General features: G+C 42.0%; 1 protein-coding gene across 4 annotated transcripts in view; it reads right to left on the reverse strand.

The window, feature by feature from the left end:
- Nucleotides 1-18,533, reverse strand: part of hipk2 (homeodomain interacting protein kinase 2) — a 113,166-nt gene extending 94,633 nt beyond the window's left edge. For all 4 annotated transcript variants that reach the window (XM_054777431.1, XM_054777430.1, XM_054777429.1 and 1 more), the window contains exon 1: nucleotides 18,138-18,533. In XM_054777431.1, the coding sequence (XP_054633406.1) occupies nucleotides 18,138-18,156 (19 nt within the window). In that variant the 5' untranslated portion in view covers nucleotides 18,157-18,533. The remainder of the gene's footprint in view (nucleotides 1-18,137) is intronic.
- Nucleotides 18,534-19,443: the final 910 nt, after the last annotated feature.

The raw sequence follows: 19,443 nt of genomic DNA on the forward strand, positions 1-19,443 counted from the left end.
TCCATAAAAACGGATCATTATTTCAATGTGAGCCTGCACCATACTGGATAGGCGCAAAGTGAGACGGCAGTCGTCACCTAGTAGATTATCCACAGACAGCAGTCATGTTGAGATGGTGACTGCATATATTTGGACTACTTGCGGAGGCCGCCAGTGTAGGTGTGGGGGAAGGAGAACTTATTAGTTAATTAGTTCACTTCTGACTGTCTAGACAAAGAATTATTCCACTGACGTTTGTGTGGGTGTGTTAAGCTTTGCTTGCCACATTTTATTCTCTCTAAAAAACATCTAGCCTTTACACCATATAGGAATGCTGCACACCCTGGTTTCACCAAGCTGTTCATTTTAATTCTGGACGCATAATTTGCCTTTGAATTTTTAAAAGTGAAAAAAAAAGTACAGTAATCCCTCATTTATCGAGGTTAATCGGTTTCAGACCCGACCGTGATAAGTGATAAGTGATAAGCAAAGTAGGATTCCCCAATTATAAATTGAATATTTTCATAATTACCGCATAGAAAACGTGTTTACGACCTTCTAAATATGCTATGGAGTTATATTTGTGCCTTAATTTTGAGGTAGCAAAGTCATATTAACATGCAGTAACTACTGCTGCGTGCTCAGGCACATCGCTGCGCTCTGTCACTCCCGCTCTCCCTCTCGCTCAACCTTCTGCACGTTGCTCACTCAACCTTTGCTAGCGCAACGAGGGGGGCCGGTGTACTAGTATCTCCGGCTGGATTTTGGGGACAAGGGTCTTGGCTGGAGCTTGCGGGTCGCTGCCAGGAGGGCGGCAAGGCGTGCGGTCGTGTCCAATGGTGAAAATGCATGCATGTTGGTCACTCTCCAGGAGGGGAGGGCACTAATGTAATAATACATTTTTTTTGTAACATTCTCGCGATGGAGCAGTGAAGTCCCAAAGATCGACCAGTAGCTCGCGATCGACGGGTTGGTGACGCCCGGTCTAGATGAATGGACAAAATATTGTATAGACACACACTCTTGTGTGCAACTTTTGGCCATAAAATGTACTTGTAATGTTAAAGGAGTGGAAGCTGTTCTTGTGCATTTGTGTTTTGTCTTCTTACTCCTCAAGATTTTTTTTTGAAAGTTATAAAGTGATGTCACCGGGAACAAACCACTTGTTGTCATGGTAGTACCGGGCCGTGGTAATAACTTTGGGGTTAAAAACAATCCTGAAATAAAGTCTACAGAGCAGGATATGATATTGTCCATACAGAGCGGTCTAGTCTTGAGTTCCTTCCCACATTGGGGAGGGGGAGGGTAATGAAGTCTGACACTGCACAGGCTCTCACACTCGCCCATGGATACTATTGACCATCCTGTTTGCTTTTTTAGTCCTCTCATCTCTTGCTTATTTATAGAGTAATGCATCACAGAAGCTTGCAGGGAGATTCTGTCATCAGGCCTAGCAATTTCTCTCATCTCTCTTAAAATCCACACATAGGAGAGCAGTTCCATCTCGCAAAAAGACACCCGGCAAAGCAATCGTCATTGTTGTTCGACAGATGTGCACGGCTCATGAATCAGCAGAATGCTTGCAGTAAATGTGACACATGGTCGACTCAAGCCAAAGATACACCATGTTGTGTTGGCTGTCCAGCGCGATATACAGCAATAGTAAATCATTACAAAAGCAGCTACATCGGACGCTCTCATGCACATGTCCACATGTGCAAAGAAGTGTGAACACATTCACGCCTACTGCCGTTAGACACATTTTTTAGGATCTTGCTGAACACCCTCCCCCCCATCCCGACAACTGTGGCAAGATAAGGGAGGCTGCAATTCATTTTAGTGTGCCCATAAAACGCCTATTGTGAGGGAAAACATTTGACTTGTTTATACTGAGGTCAGCCTCACCGGGCACACAACTAAAGGTGGCAGAGTTGGTCGCTCTGCTACAGCTGGGTTTCTTATTAATCACATCACGTGTCACAAGTGTACAAAGAACAGCGTTCGACTCCCCTTGGGAGAAGAAGAAAAAGAAAGGAGGAAAGAAAGAGGCTTACTTTAGGTTACAACACTACTACAATCTCACTTAAAATGTTGACAAAAGTAAGGCAAATCGGCATATTTGTATTTGGTTGTCCATATGTTAGCTGTCTACTTCCTGGTTGATGGATGAAGATGCCAAACCCGTGAACAAACAGGGCTGTATAATGGGCTGTATAATTTTTTGAAACAGAAAAAATTACGGTATTTCATTTATTTGTGCAGCCACAAATAGTCAACAACACATTTTAATGGGACTGTATGTGAATGCAGCTTGTCGTTACGCTGTACAGTACAGTCGTGGCCAAAAGTTTTGAGAATGACAAGTGTTGGTTTTCACGAAGATTTCTGTCTTTGCTGTCACAAAAACTGCATGTGTTTCCTTGCAGGAAACCATGTTTAACAGAGGAAAAACAAATATTTCAAGCACCATGGACATCTTTTTTAAAGCATCCAGTCTGTTGTTGTCACTCAATCAGGATGACAGAGTCATCTCCAGCCTTTGTACTTGTCAACACTAACATGATGTCAGCTGGTCCTTTTGTGGCAGGGCTGAAATGCACTGGAAATATTTTTTTGGGATCATTTCATTTTATGACAAAGAAGGACTATGCAATTCATTGCCATTCATTTTATCACTCTTCATATCATTCTGGAGTATATGCAACTTTTTGTCTCCAAAAGCACATGTGTCACAGCCTATTATGCATATTAGATTATGACATCATCTTGTTAACAATGAATTCTGCCGCAATTACTCTTCTATTGCTTGGTCATGGCAAGAGATGTGGGTCTCACAGCTGGTAAAAATAGTACAATATAAAATTGCATAGTAACCCAGCAGACATCATTTATCTTTGGAATATATTCACACAGTCCAATCAAGTTGCAAATTTATGCATTTGTTTTTACTGGGAAACTTTGGTTAGATGATAAAAATGTGCACAGCACGTATCTTATTTATTTCTTATTTTTAAACTTTGGTTTGGACCAGAGCACTAAACTCCAAGTGTGAACGCAGCCTTATTTACAGTGGCTCTTTGCGCCTTGCAGGGGCACACAACTGATAAGCAGCTGCTCTATAACATTTATCATTTACTAACCATGAGAAACGCCACCCTATATCACACTTCCTCTGAGCATCAAGAATGACAGCTGGACACAGTGCACAGTAAATACATCAACACATGAGAACTGCATGCAGAAAGACCCAGATGAGTACAACATGGGTGGAAATATACAAAGGAAAAGTGTCTGTAAAATGGGTGTGAGGCATCGGGCTGTGTGATATAAGCCAATGACAGATGTGTGAGGTTTTATTGTGAAAGTGAACAGGCTATGGGTTCAGCTCTTGTATTGTAGCCGATACTGCAACCTGAGGTTTCAAAAGGACATCATTTCAGGAAGCCAAGGACAAAAGGCAATGACATGCAAACACACCATGACATACAATGATGCTGATAGCCTCACAAGGACACACATGACTGCATACACAAACAACACGGGCCATTTTTCCTTTAGTTACCTATCTAGACAAAAGGTTCACAGAAGGATGACATTGGAACAAGTGGCTATTAGTGATGGAACCTATAGATTCAAGCTAACAAAAAATCTATAATGTGCAGCCACAGTTTTCTATTTTGTCCACCTTGTTCAGCATGCAAAACTTCATACAGACACTGAAATAACACCCGCTGCAGTGATCAAGGGTTAGGGTTAGTGTTAGCATGAGTATTGGCTTATATCAGCCTGCATCTAAAATCTCCGATATTAGCACTTCAATACAAGCATTTGATTCCAGATTCCGCCCAAGAACGTCTATCCAGCAGTGGCATGTTGCAGGCAGGATAGAGACTATGTAATCACAACAACAGCATGTGCTAACGTGTTCAGTGTAGAGTAGGAGTGATGTCGGCCATGTGTATTTTTTGTTAAAAATCCAAAAAAGACGCCGCAGCGAGTGCGAAACTTGTCATGCACAAGTTTCCCAAGTTTCCCGTGGTGGCAGAGAACAGGGAAAGTTTAATACGACTAAACTCACTGCGCATTTGAAGCAGTGTCACACGGGAAGCTTCCACGGGACGACAAGGAATCATTAGCTATAACAGAAAAGATTACCAGCCCCTGTCGGTGGTGAGTAAAGTTGGGTTTAAACGTTTAATTCAGCACCTCAAACCTCGCTATGTTATGCCCAGCTGCCACGATAATGGGGAAAAAACTATACTCCAGATGCTTCAAGAAGCAAATACTGTAGGTTCATTTTTCTCATACCTACTGCTGTTGATTATTGTTCTCTGTTTGAGGAGTATCACTTGTTCAAGCTTTTTCCAGCAGTCCACACTACAAACTACAGCCGATATTCAAGGCTGCAGTACCAGTATGGGATTGGAGGTGAAACCCCTACTTTTTAAAAATTAAATCCAAAGAGCATCTGAGAACGTGTCCCCTCTACTGTACGATCCGGCAGCTGCACGATTTATCATTTCAATAACATTTGATGGAAAAACACATCTCAAAAGTTGCACAAAAATCCAATTTGTACCTCAGGCATGCATGACGTTGTGCGAGACTTCAGCTCAGTGAGCATCAATGTCACCACAAAAGGGGGACGTATTGTGTTTGACCTTATGAGGTTCTACTGCATCTTTTCTTTGCTGGCTGGGAAAAATGACCTGTTTGCGCTGCCTGACATTACTCTGTCCCATGAAACAGACTAGTAAGCATTGTTTTGGGTGTGTTCATAAAGTAAAGGGTCAAAGTATATTACTGCATGAGTACCAAATGGAGGATCTGGAATACTGCCTGTAATGCTGGCATGCTCACTTTAACCACACACACACACACACACACACACACACACACACACACACACACACACACATACACACTCTATTTGCATGCTCATCTCAGTAGGTGTGCCACCCCCCCCAACAGACGTGAATTTCCTGACACTTTTCAAATGTGTTGTGAGACGTTAAGCTCCTCAAGCGCTCTTCTAATATTCGTCAAAGCTCTGATGTCTAAACTCTCCAACAACTACAAGCATAAAAAAAACACCATTCCCAAACACACGCCCAGGGGGATTAATCAAAAAGCCCCACCCCATCTAAAAGCCTTGTGTTGAACCCTGGAAAGAGAGGAACCGGTCCAACCTGACCAGGTACCTTGGGGACCAGACACATGCAACAGGACCATCACATCCTGTATTTCCAAAACAAAGCAAACTGATAAAGAAGAATCAGAATGAAATCATACGTCTGCAAGGTTTTAGTTAAAGGGGAGTGGATGGAATGATCTGGCTCACAGGTGCTTGCATGCTTAAAACCAGGACATCTTGCAGAAACGATCAGGAGAAACGTTGATGCTGGGGAACAGAATTTGCAAGCAGAGAAGCTGGCGTCTCACATCAGAGCTTGTACTCTTTACATATCATGTGGTCTCTTGGTGCACCCGTCCACCTCCCCTATGCAATCAAATACAAAGCGGGGATGCTGCACATGCCTCCCCAGGCGACAAGAGTATGTGATATTTCAGCAGAGGGCGTGAAGCTCTTTCTTTGGGCCCACTAAGACTACAGATCAGACTATTTTAGACTACTTACGCCTTGTGATGTGTCATTCCCTGCCTCCATTCTGCCGGTAAGGCATCCATAAGCATGCATAAAAAACACTCAAATCTGGGCTCATCTTCCTCTTTTTAACCCCCACTCCTGTCTAAGTAAGGAAGCCCACCCTGCGTCATTATGCCATATATTTCAAAGAGCTTTTAGCAGATTATACCACACAGACAGCTGCACACTCACATCACAATTCAGCCAGGCATATGTGTCCTTAATCCAGTGACAGCAACAATGACAGTGCCTTATAAACACGGCATGGACCATGAGCATAGGCAATAAATACAGCTTGCCGACTCAGCATTCTGATTCAGTATGAGAATCATACCTTTCGCTGTGTCTTTTACACAGTCCTCATAGCTACAGGCAGCAGCCAAACCCATCCAGGAAGCCATCCAAATTCTGAACATCATAGCCACCTTGTACGTTTTAAATGCATCAATTACACAATGTATAAGAAACAAGATCCATTTGAATGTGCAAGTCTGGGCCTGCTCATGCGGCTCTGACATCTGATCCTAAACTTCCAGTTCCAAAGTCGCTAAAAGGAAAGACATTTTCCCAGACTATTAGCATGATGAAAGGAACTTAAAGAGGCACATGTTCCCATTTAAAGCTATCACTCACAGACTGTATGAGTGACCAAAAAAAGAGTGGTCCTCGTGGCTTAAGGTTAACTTTTTCTGGGTCAGCTTCCTTCACAGTGAAAGCGTGGAAGCATGTTTGTGGGAGCAGCTGCTGCGCTCCGTCAGCGGAGATGTGATTCCAGATGTAGGAGGGAGACCGGCTGATGTAGATGAGGGGATCCACGACCCTTAGTGACAGCCCCCACTGACCTCTGCCAGCGCCCCGGAGGCCAATGGGCCCCCGTAGAGGGGGTTCATCTCTCCACCTCACTCCATTACTGTCATCTTTTTATGTCGACCGTACTTTCTCAGCCTCCGTCACTCCCCATCTCTCCACCTCTGCGCCTCTAGGGTTGAACGGGGGGGTCAGTTCAAAAGGCTGCCGATCTGAGTGGCTGGCTGGCCTCGACAGGCCTCAGGCTTTGAAGTGAGCTCTGACATGAAGGCATGTTCAGACCTGCCATTAACATGCATCTTGGGTGACCCCATCCCATGCGCACGGTTCTAAGAAATGCACCCAAGTGAATTTGACCGAGATGCACTCAGCTCCACAATCGTGGTGCTGATGTGGGACACATTTATGGCAAAATGACCTGGGGCCACACAGTGAAGGGCCACCAGTGGGACCTCTTTCAGGACCGTGCATCAAACAACTTGGTTTGCCTGAAGCGATGCAAGTAAAGCCAATTTACTCAGCAAAGTTGGTACAGAGTGAGAATGGCTGCCTGCTAGAAGTAGCAAACATTTTGATCTTTTCATATCGTAGGATTTGCTGTGTATTTGTAGAAACAGTGGCGCAAAAAGAGCCAAACCCACGCGAACGCCAGAGACACGAGTGTGGATGCTTTTGAAAAGTACACGTGAACTTAAAGCCATGCATTTGTGAACGGATCATCCAAAGCTGCTAATGCCATGTGCGAACACGTGTTTTAATGATGCAACATACAACAACCGTTGCTACTTTTCATAAATGCTGGTAAGTGTACACAGAATGACTGTTTCAATCTTTAAATAACAAAGCAGTAAGACATTAAGCTACTCTGTTGTGCATAAACACACAAGCTTGAAATAGCTAAATTAATTCTGCTTGCACTTTCATGAAAAAAACACAAATGAAAAGAAAGGCTGAAAGGGATCATGCTTTTTCTACACAATAAAGTGACAAACTGAACAGATTACTCAAGTAAAAAAATGCATGTCTAGAGCAGGCACCATTCACTTTAGTTACAAATGAAGGTTCTTTATTCCCCAACATTGCAGCAGTGGAGATGTGTTGCCCTTATGTATCAAGTCGTTATATGACATGCTTTAGATTCTAAGCATAACCCTAACCTACAATGCAGTGATTCTCAACTGGTACCCAAAAGTGGGTCGCGGAGCCGTTTTCAGTGGGTCACGGATCTATGCCTGGTCCAAAAAATAAATATACAATGACCCGAATCCACCTCGCATTGTTGTCGCTACAAGGTCTATGCCATGTTTATGGGCGTCTTTGTCCACCTTGGGCGGGAGGGGAAGAAAATTGAGTGGGGATTTAACATGCTGTTCGTCCAACACACAGCTGCAGATATCTGTTGGAGAACACCATAAAGAGAGGACAGCATCCCACCGCTGCAGCTCATTTTGGGTTGCAAACAGTCCATTTAAATATAAGATACAGTAGTTGAGGAGTTTGAGTTGAAAAAATTCCGCAATTTGGGTTGCCGCTTGTCATTGAGCGGTGGTGGCGGGTCCCGCAGCCAAACCCGTTGAGAACCACAGCTATAGTGGACCCCGGGACATTTGTGATTCAGTATTCAAGGCCCTGCAAATTTGCTGATTCTTGGTCCAAATAAGTATACAGTCGTCCCTCATTTATTTCTGTTAACTGGTTCCACACCCGACCGCAATAAGTGAATTTCCGCAAAGTCGGATTCAATACTAATAAATTGAATATTTTCATATTTTCATATATTTTCATATATTTCATGTTTATGACCTTCTAAATACATTTTTTTTGCCATTATTAGAGCCCTGTAGACATGAAATAACACCCCTGTAATCATGTTTACACTATTATTATTATTTGTTTACATCACACTGCACAACTCTTACATGGAGGCTCTCTCCAGGGACACACGAGACAGCCGCCGCTTTAAACATAGAAATCTACCAATCTCCCTAGTTAGCCTTCAATTGATTCATTTTAAACTTAATAAATGGTTTGAAACGCAGTGGGGAATAAGGACAAAGAATAAGAAGCCAAAAACATACCACTTCCACACGAAATGGGAGGAGAACTTGTTTTCCACTATGATATGTCGGGCTCTGCATCCGTGGCTGACTCCATGCAGTGCAAGTAAAGGTAATGCAATGTAAGGTATTGTCTCATCAAGGTAACATTACTGGTGCCTAGTGACCACAATACTACATATGACTCATTTTTTACTAATAATAGTCATAGTCAACCAAGAAACAGCAATCATTTATTAGTTCTTTATTAGTTCTTTGAACTATGAAGTTCTTTGGTTATTAGCCAAGCGTGGCGCTGTACCTGCAGCCATCTGTGAAGAGGCCGCCAGCAGCCGCCCTTCGCTCCACTTCCTTCTGACACTGAAGGCGGCCTTGTCAGTGAATTGCATGCATGTTTACGTGGGACATTGTTTAACTAAAAAACGATTTTAGGCAACTTATGTGTGGAGTTTGCATGTTCTCTCTGTTCTTGCATGGTGTTCTTCCGGTTACTCTGGTTTCTTCCCACAGTCCTTGCATGTCGGGCTAATTGCATGAATGGTTGTTTGTATATACAGTATGTGTCCTGTGATTGACCTGTGACCAGTCCAGTGTGTACCACGCCCTCAGCTTCATCATGACCCTGAGCAGGTTAATCAGTAAAAAATGGATTACAGTCGTCCCTCACAACATTGGGGTTGGAACATGGCTACCTCACTGTATCGTGGTTTTCAAAAATGAATGAATTAATAATTGATTACTGTTTCATGGTTGAATACAGCCTATTATTAGTCAAAACACAAGAATATATAAGCAAATTGTACGTATTCTTGGCTCAAATCAAGCATTTTCAATCATAAAAATGACTAAATGACTGAAAATACAAATACAAGGGATTTAGAAGATATATGTAGTGTAGTATCTGTGACGTTTTAAGAACTGTGGCCTGGGAAGTGACGTGTGTGACGTCAGCTAGATATGGTAGAGTTGCTGATTGTTCGCATGGTTAGCAGTGTGGAGAGTGCCAGTGACTGGCATGAGTTGTGGCTGACAGCAGCTCCTGTGTGAATGTTCACTGCGCCATAGCAGAGGCATTCTACTACACTGGCTGCTAGGTGTCATATTGACGAGACAATAGCCACCAAGTACATCGTCAATGCTGAGATGCGAGTCTATGTAATGTTTTATTCATGTCTAAGACATCTTGTTTTCTATTATATCAACTATATTGAGTAATTTATGTGTAACAGTGACTATGGGAGCGTTAATTCATGTTTCGAAGGCTCTAATGCTAAAAAACATATTTAGAAGGTCTTAAACAAGTTTTCTGTGCTGTAGCTTTGAAAATATTCCATTTATAAATAAGAAATCCTACTTCGTGGAAATTTGCTTACCGTGGTCGGGTCTGGAACCAATTAGCCGTGATAAAGGAGGGGCGGCTGTAATGCTTTGGTCTTTTGTTTGTATGCAAACAAGGTTTTCATACACATTATCTTTACTGTTTAAAGATCACTAAAATGTAGGACGTGTGCATATAATGTATGTGTGCTAAGAATGCAATCACATCACATTAATTCATGAATGGTGGAGTCGTTATTGTGTACCCTAAAAATGACTTCAATAATTATATAATTTGTTCCCTCTCTCCATTAAAACGCTCTTACTCCTGAAGGGGAGGAAAATGGTGGTGCCTCTGAGAGGCTCAATTAAAAAAACGCAAGCCATTTTTCACTCAGCTTCAGGTAATAGGCAGGGATGGCTTGGATCCCTCGGTTAAATGGAGTCGTTCGGGAGTGTGTTGATTGAGCTTGCTGTCCAGTTGTTGCACCTGTTTTCTCTGCGCTATTTTAGAGGCTTTGTCCCACTGTTTCTTTTTTTACTAGCTTTGTGCACATCAGACAAGTGGAAAAGGCGCGGTGTGAAGGTGATAAATAAAAGCCAGCACATCTCTTTCAAAGAATGAAACGTCCAATGAAATAGGGGGAAGGCAACACAAACAAAAGGATTAGGAACTGGGAGAATACTGTATGTACCAAAATACACGTTGACGGTTTTCGTGACAAAGCAAAGCAAAAGGACAAACTAAGGGGTGACTTTTGGGTGGAGGCAGGTAAAAAAGACGCAGTAGCCAGACCATCTTATCAAAGCAGCCTTGCATACGCACACACACATACACACATACACACATACATGTGCCGTACAATCTGGCTATCAGGCTGCTGCTAAAGTGTCACATGGGCGCCATGTGTGCTCGCCAATGGCCTCTCTGCTTATCAACAGAGCAGGATGGAGGGACAGATAAAAGGTATGTGTAGGGGGTGGGGCTGAAAAACGTGGGGTGTGTGTGAGTGTGTGAAAACTGGAGAGGCTCACTGGCGGCTGATTGATTGCAAAATGATCATGCAATGTATAGTATTCAAACTACGTGCAAAGGTGCAGCACTGCCTGAATATGTAATAGCCAAATATATTAAAACAACTTGACAGCATCAGCACACAACGTGCCCTTTATGCTCTGTGGGATCCCTGTGTAATTATTGCTTAACAAAAGGTCTTTATTCACTTACTTTCAGGTGGTAAGATGTAACTCTTTGTTTGAACTGTGGCTCAGATCAAGAACAGGACGTGTCAGACGGTACAGAACCTCTCAGCATTCTCAGTACCCAATTTCACCACGGAACAATTATTGAGAGTATGACATTCAGTGACAAAGAACAACATTCAGCTAATTTAATGTACTGATCCAAACTACAAAGAGATACATTTTTAGGGGGTTGGCAGTGGAAAAACAGAAAATAGTTTCCTAAATGCTACAAATACATTTCAAAACAAAGCATGCACAAGTGAAAGCCTGCAAAATGGCAGAAATGAACCGATAATCGTCTTATTCCCGGTGGGTAAAAAACAAATGTGGTTTCACTTACTCTCTTGTACACAAAACGTGTGCACTTCTACTCTTGAATATACACAATTTGCCACAATATTAGGCAAAATTACATGAACCCACATGCATTACGATATACATAAATGCATTTACGATCCTTATTTGTGTGTACAGCGTAAAAATGCACGAAAATGTTGTCTCGGACATGCAGCAAAAAGGTAACCAAAATATTTTCTAATATTTTATATAAGACCTCTCAGTACGATAAACAGTCGTGGCTCGCCCCATCGTGGCTAAAATTACAGGCTTTACTCTATCACAGTTTTTCAAACATACATTGATTAATAACTCATGCTGTTTTGTGGTTGAATATGACCTATTAGTATTTTTTAAACCATATTTATGCAAATTATACATATGTTTTGCCCAATTTAAGCATTTTCAAGCATAAAACGACAAAATGAAATAAAATACAAACACAAGGCATTAAGAAGATGCATTCAAATTGTGAATGCAGTATTCTACATTGGTCACTCGTCAGTGATTGTTCAGTGAGATAAGCACCAGACTTGATCGCCGGCACAACAGGCTTTTATTGCACGTTGAAATGATCTCACAACAGGCACAACAACAATAACACAATAATAATCACTACTACGACTACTGTTGTGGCCGTAATCCAGCTAAAACTGTACTCTGAACTTCTTGTGTCCACACGACCAGAACACGTTTACTGTGACTGACTATAGGGGTGTTATTTCATGTCTGGAGGGCTCTAATAATATACATACATAAAAACATACCTTTTTTTCCAGATTTGGTGCTACCTGTTTGCGCAATTTTATATATATAGTATATGTAATTTTTTCTGTATTTTTATGCATACTTCATAATATTTGTATGTGTTCCTAGGACGGCTGGAGAGATGTGTTTTTGAGTTGGCGACTCTGTGGGGATGCTGCACAAACCTCCATTTGCTGTCATAACAGAGAGGTGTGGCTTGCCATGATGCGCATGCCTTAATTACGTCATTAATTAAATAAATTAAATAATTAAATAAATTACCTACCACATTTAAAGTGTTATTTTTGACAGCCCTGTTTTTTCAAGCACTCATGTCAATGATGCAAATTAGATGATGATGTTGTCCCCCTCACATCTCAGAGCCACAGATAGATTGCAGCCCTGTGGGAACACTGAACCACAATAATAAACACTTTCTGTCAATCAAACCCGTGTATTGTTCTATTTGTAAAGGCAGAATTGTTAATATAGATATTGTATTGTAACTCATTATGCAGTGTGTACAGGTACATCGAAAGAGAGTGAGTGAACAATCCATTAGCTATCATGGATTGTCTGTGTGCAGATATTTTTGCGTACCCGATACATTTCTTGCTGGCAGCCATTACACCTACTCAGAGGTAAACACTCCACACAAACTAACTCCATAGTTGGTGTCCAACAACCATGCAGGAAGAGAAAAAAGGCAGGAATGACATGTGCAAGCTGTCCACAGGGTTGACACTTTACCCCCAAAAGCTTCCCTTTTCCGCGTTGACAAAAATGAACTGTCAGTGACGGATGTGGTAGAGACGGTGCCACATTTAGAGTTTTCCTGAGGTCTGTCAAATGTGTCGCAAGCATTAAAAATAGGAGACTTTAGTGACAGAGGTGATCGTGGGAATCATAAGACCCTTAAGCATCTCCAGCAATTTGAAAAACATTCAGAAGAAAGAAGGAACCTTTTGAACATGTGTCACCCAGGCCTCTACTGACCTGTTCCCAAAACCCTCAGATCCCACCTGTAGACTATTTTAAGAGAGCTCAAATATTTCTGTCTTCAGCACACGCACCTCACGGCACAAGATATTTGCATTTTATCTCCCCTGAATGCCACCTGAATGCTTCAACAAATTAATCACACAAAGTACACTAGATTTAATGTCCTTCACTTCCAAAATGTATCCATTTTTAGATCTCTTTATGAGCAGGACTTGTTCTGAAAAAGCCGACATTGTGATGCATCGATAAGAGTTGAAATGAGTGATATACTCTTGCTCAATAAATAAAAAAAGGGTGTCAATTTAGTGCATTAACTGCAATTAATTAATGTCATATTTAGTGCCACTAAAGTGTCACTGATTGGCTGTCATTGTGTTTGGCCTTGTTTAGCATCAGCTGATTGGCTCCAATCGTACTTGGGAAGGCAAGGTGAGTAGCGAAGAAGAGACGTGAAAATGGAGGAGCGTGTGAGAGGTCTCAGTCCAATGAATGGGAAATTTACATTTCAAAAACGCAACATTGATAAAGGTAGAGTGATATGCCTACTTTGTAAGGAGTTATCTTACCACTGAAGCAGCTCAAGTTTAGCCTACCACGTCAACGCAAAGCCCCCAGTTGCAATCTTTTGATTTGCCACAATACTGTAATGAATTTAAATGAAAATATGTCAAAGTGGGGGCTTTTCTCAGCAGATTTTAGGTGAGATTAAAAAAAAGATTAATTAAATCAATTAATTAGAGATTATAATTAACTAATATCTTGACAGCAGTAATTACAATGTCTGTGAATATAGCTTGTTGTCCAACTCTGTACAGTAGATAGCCTCGTAACTGCGCTTCTTAGCACACCTCACATGTAACACAGACGAGCCCTGCCCCCTGCCAAGACTCAAGCCCATGTCCACAAATCCCCACTGACTGAGAGTTCAGTTCACCAGTGTTAACCACTGAACCAAATCCAACATCGCACACTGACACTGCACTGACTTGGTCGTGCATTATAACGCATTTGTACGTCAATAAAGGAGAAAATAAAAAGAAAAATATGTTTTTTTAATTGCCCGTGAGTGTTATAAGTCACACGCACACACATCCACTGCTGCTTGAAATGAAACCTGTCATATTTTGTATGTGTGAGTTCAATCAGACGGCAAGGCGTATTCCACCATTCACAACCTCAAGCAACACTCGGGCATCTTATAACCGGTAAAGTTAGGCCATCAGAATAAAAGCATGCAAGTAAAATAACACAGACCACAAAACCAACCCCGTAGGTCAAAAACTTCATGTTGTGTTGTTAAATAAGAACATGGGATAATGTCACACAAACCAAATAGCTTTGTTTTACCTGTCCACGCACAAACACTCAGTGTTGCCTGATGGCCAATTAAGCAAATTAGACAATGACAGCATTTAGCCACAATTAAACAGAAGACCTGTGGAAAAAACTGCCAAAAAGGGTTACAGAAGATTATCTCAATATTTTCCTAATGCTTGTGTGTCTATATATAGTACAGTAATATTTAACCACCAAAGATTTGCACAGTGTTGACTTCTCTTCCCTGCAAGCTATTAAAGTATGACTTCATATTTTTAATTTTCTCGCAGATCACCTCCCTCCCCAGGCTGTTCCACTGCACACAATGAAGGGCTGAACACGTGACCCTGCAGGACTGGGATCCATCCCCACAAGGTGCGGCCCTGCTTTGGACACCGAAGGCCCAGAAAGCTCTTCCTGCAATTCTAATCAAGGTTGAAAAAGGCACAACCTTGGACTGTAAAGCCTGGGTTGCAGCCTATGAGGAAGAGATCAATCAAGCAGCTCCAAACAAGGCTGAGGGGAGGAAGCTGGGAGACAGAGAGACTTGACTGTCATTTCTGGGAAAGCTGAAACTTCCTTTCAAGTGAGGGCAGGGTACATTCCCCGTACCAGCAGTCCCTCTGTGGCGTTCACGCAAGGTAAAAAGTCACATCGGTGGCTGTGTGGGTGGATTAATCTAACATCAATCTGCCCCTAACACTGCAGAGCCTGTCACCACCATCGTCCTCAGCACGGTCTGACTCACACTTAGTCCATCTGCGTGGGCACGAATGAATGAGTCCTCTGTGGGATCTTGCTCGACCTGCAAGCATCTGTCCACCTGGCAAACAGGTGACAGCACATGCACCATCTTATTACCTTCATGCATATGCGCACCGACAACCTCAAACCTTCTCTTCCAGTCAACACCGGCATTAATGGATTCTTCCAAAGTTTTATGGAAATTGGTTGTGTAGTTTTTGCATGACACTCATAACTAAGAAACGATCACAACAATACCTCTCACCTTTGTTTTTGCAGAGGTAAATACTAGAGATGCTTAATATTGGCTTTCTTACCGATATCCAATATTGTTCAGCTCTTCATTATCAATACCGATACAGGCAGCAGCTCTTCCCTCAAACTAATGTTGTGTAAGGAACACATGATGCTTCTTTTACTGTGATGCCACTGGATGCATTTCACAAATACAGTCAACACAGTTTGTGGAAAATAACACAGGCGGATCGTTGTAGCGTCTGCAGTAGCTGCGGTCGCTGTACGTGCCCTGTATGTGATGAACAGAGAGGTCGGCCAGAAGGCAAAGCTCTCAATTTACCGGTCAATCTATGTTCCCACCCTCACCTATGGTCATGAGCTTTGGGTCGAGACCGAAAGAACGACATTTTGTATACAAGCGGCCGAAAGGGGTTTCCTCCATAGGGTGGCTGGACTCACCCGAGCTTGGTCATCTGGGAGGAGCTCAGAGTAGAGCTCTCCTTTACATCGAGAGGAGTTGAGGTGGCTAGGGTATCTAGTCCGGATGTTTCCTGGAGGCCTCCCTGGTTAGCCAGGAGGAGCCCCTGGAGCAGACCTAGGACACACTAGAGGGATTATGTCCCACAGCTGGCCTGGGAATGCCTCCGTGTTCTCCCGGTGGATCTGGAAGAGGTTGCTGGGGACTGGAAAATCTGGGCTTCCCTACTGACACTGCTGCCCCCACAACCCGGATCGGGATAAGCAGAAAAAAATGGATGGATGGATAGAACACAAATACTGCGATATGAGAGACAGGTGAAAAATAGGAAGCTGGGCTTCCCAGTTTAGGCTGCTGCCAATGCGACGCAACCTCGGATAAACGGAAGAAGACGGATGGATGGATGGATGGATGGATGGATGGATGGATGGATGGATGGATGGATGGATGGATGGATGGATGGATGGGTGCCGAAACATTGCATGTGACTGTGACTTGTTCTTCCCGAGGTTTGATATTAGATTAGAGGTATTAAAAAGAAAGACGCCTTACTTCCTCCTCACATAACCAGCGCTTTACAGTCATTGCAGGTTGCATATTTACAGTCTGTGGGTGAAACCTGGGAATAATTCCAGACTGACAACCTACCGAGCTTGTTGCCCTGTGCAGCAAGGTGCAGATTGATGAGGTCTCACTCACTTTCCAATATCCTCATTGGCAGAAAAACCGATACCTATATGATCTGATTAGGTCAACTCATACGCCAGTGTTGGCTGATATATTGGATATCGCTAGTAGACACGCATTTCTGCAAATCTTGAAACAATACTTTACCACATTTTTATGGGTCCTTCAATAACATATGTGCCAGCCCTATAATGTATAGTTTTTGTGTAATCCCGCAAACAAATACAATACCTCTTACTCATCTTGAAGCATCTTTCCTGAAAAGGGCTCTGCTGTCAATTGTTTGCTCTCAGTCACTGAAAGTTTAACTATGGGAGGAAGTAGTTCATCATACAGGTTTAGACTAATAGGTGCCCTGTAGCCAAAGGAGTGTAATCTTCATGATAGCCCCTTCTTATTTAGCATGAAGCCCCCCACAAAACCTCATTTCCAAAGGAGACCGGTCATTTCCATGACGGCTGCACATAACAGCCCTCTCTATTTCTGAGGAGGACAGGCAAGGTAATTAATTCCCCTTGCCGCCTGTTTCTCTTCCCTTTCTCTCCCCTCTCTGAAGGGGCCAAGGGAATGTAATTTACACTAATTACCTTTTACATAGGCGTCTCAAATTCAACTTTCCTTTTCATGTTGAAACACTGCCGCCTCAAAGCTTCATCGCCTCTAATATTTAAAAAAAAAAAAAAAAGACAGCAAAATCTGATACTTGGGAATTTGTAACGAGTTTTGTTTGCTGGTGAGAGTAGGATGACGCCATGATGGCTTCTATACTCTGCAACTCTTATGAATGGTAGGGAGAAAAATGAAGGGGTTCCCTTTGATGCCAGCAGAGGGACTATAGAGTAAGGGAGAAAACATTGACCATGAGACTAAATAAATATTAGCGCCGTATGGGGTCATTATTTGCTTTGTGACGCATGCTCATTTGCATACGACGCTGATAGACATGCAGATAAAACAACACTGTAAGAAGTGAGACCGCCCAAATAATAAAATAACAATCAAAAGCAACCCAGTCCTGCGTAATGGTTCACTACAGTACGAGCGCGGTGATCGCTATTTTGGCACTATTCTTAAAGAGAATTTGAATCGGGACCCGTTTAAACACGCATGCAGCGATATTGTGTAATTGCAACACTTTAAAGTCTTATTTAAATTGCAATGTATAAATGCGGATGAGCATGGAGGGGCGTTCATTCAATTGGATTAGTCACAGCCACACCGCTGCAGCCATAGCGAATATAAATGCTGTTTTTTATCAATACTGTACTTGCTTTCAGGATAGAGGAGATAAAACAAAGAGAGATATCGGGATTGTGTCTATTTTTATTCATTCTCCGTGCAGGTGTTTGCGCACATAATCTGTCAGAATTGTCTGAGAGCACCATCGGACTGGTGCTTTTGAAAGCTGCACAAAGTAGCGAGAATGTGACAGTGTTACGTTGGAATAAATGCAAAGTAAAGCGTCTGCGATACGCATCTGTGCTCATCCATGTCAGCGGGAACACATGCATCCAACAGCGGGACCTCAGCAGCTTACCTTCGTATACAGGGGCCATCGGTGCAAGGCTTTCTGTTATTCATGGCAAACAATAAATGCAGACTTCCGCTCAAAACTCAATAAAAATCTGCCATCTTGAACGAGAGACGTCTCCTGCATTACTGGCCCCGGTTCATTAGTGGGGAAAAACGCTCATAATTCCCGTCCGGGGCGTCTTTGAACCGTGGTTCCGCTGCCAGGGAGGAGATGACCGCTGATCTCCGGCGTGGCTTCTTCTCTGCAGGCTCCTGGGATGAGCCACGATGACAGGTTGTCGTCAGCGATGGTGCGACATGTCCGCGGAGTGGAGTCTGCAAAAGTTGCAGAGGAGGACTGACTGGCTGGCTGAGCAGCGAGTTTGCTGTGTGTGTGAGTGTGTGTGTGTGTGTGTGTGTGTGTGTGTGTGTGTGCAGCGAGAGAGTCGATTGTCGAGCGAGTCGATGGGGGCGACACCAGGGGATACGAATCGTCACGAAAACATGGATTCATAGCTCAGATTTATAAATAAATAATACAGATACTGTCCTAAAAGGAACTTATTAGTATTACTGGACAAAAAAAATGAGCAACGTGCTTTACATTCATTTCATGAATTGCACGTTTCTGTCAGATTTCCTCGCCAGTATTAATATATTCATTTGTAACTTCTCTATTTACTTTAACTTATTTCATTTTCTATTCACCATTAAATAATTTTTTACACTTCTTAGCGTAATCATTTTTATTTGTATTTTTGCTCTTTTTTTTAAATGACAAGATTTTATTCTGATAATATGACGAGTTTATTCGAGTAAAACTGTGACTTTTTCTCTTAATATTTTGCCTTCATTCTCATAAAAATATAGCTGTTTTTTTATATTTCTGCTGTTGTGTGTGTGTGTGTGTTTTTTTAAAAATAAATCTTCCAACTATTTCAACTTCTCCTTGTAAATTTTCTTCCCATCATCATGACTTTATTGTCATAATAGTTTGACCTAATTCCCATAATAATTTGACTTTAGTCCCATAATATTATAACTTTTCCCCCAACCTAATGTTCCAAAATACAAAATTATAATTATTTTGTTTATTTCTCATACCATTGTGATTTTTTTAAAAAAGCATTTCTTTAATATTTCAACTTTATGGTACTAAAATGCCATTATCTTTCCTCATAATATTATGATGTAATTTTTTGACATAAAATTACGATTTTTTTTGTTAGATTTCAACTTTTTTTCTTAATATTTTGACTTTATTCTTAGAAACTTACTGATGATTTTTCTTTTTTTTCTGTTGTTTTTTTTTTAGTTTGCTTGTAAAATTC

This window comes from Dunckerocampus dactyliophorus, chromosome 5 (genome assembly GCF_027744805.1).
Source record: "Dunckerocampus dactyliophorus isolate RoL2022-P2 chromosome 5, RoL_Ddac_1.1, whole genome shotgun sequence".
Classification (NCBI taxonomy): domain Eukaryota; kingdom Metazoa; phylum Chordata; class Actinopteri; order Syngnathiformes; family Syngnathidae; genus Dunckerocampus; species Dunckerocampus dactyliophorus.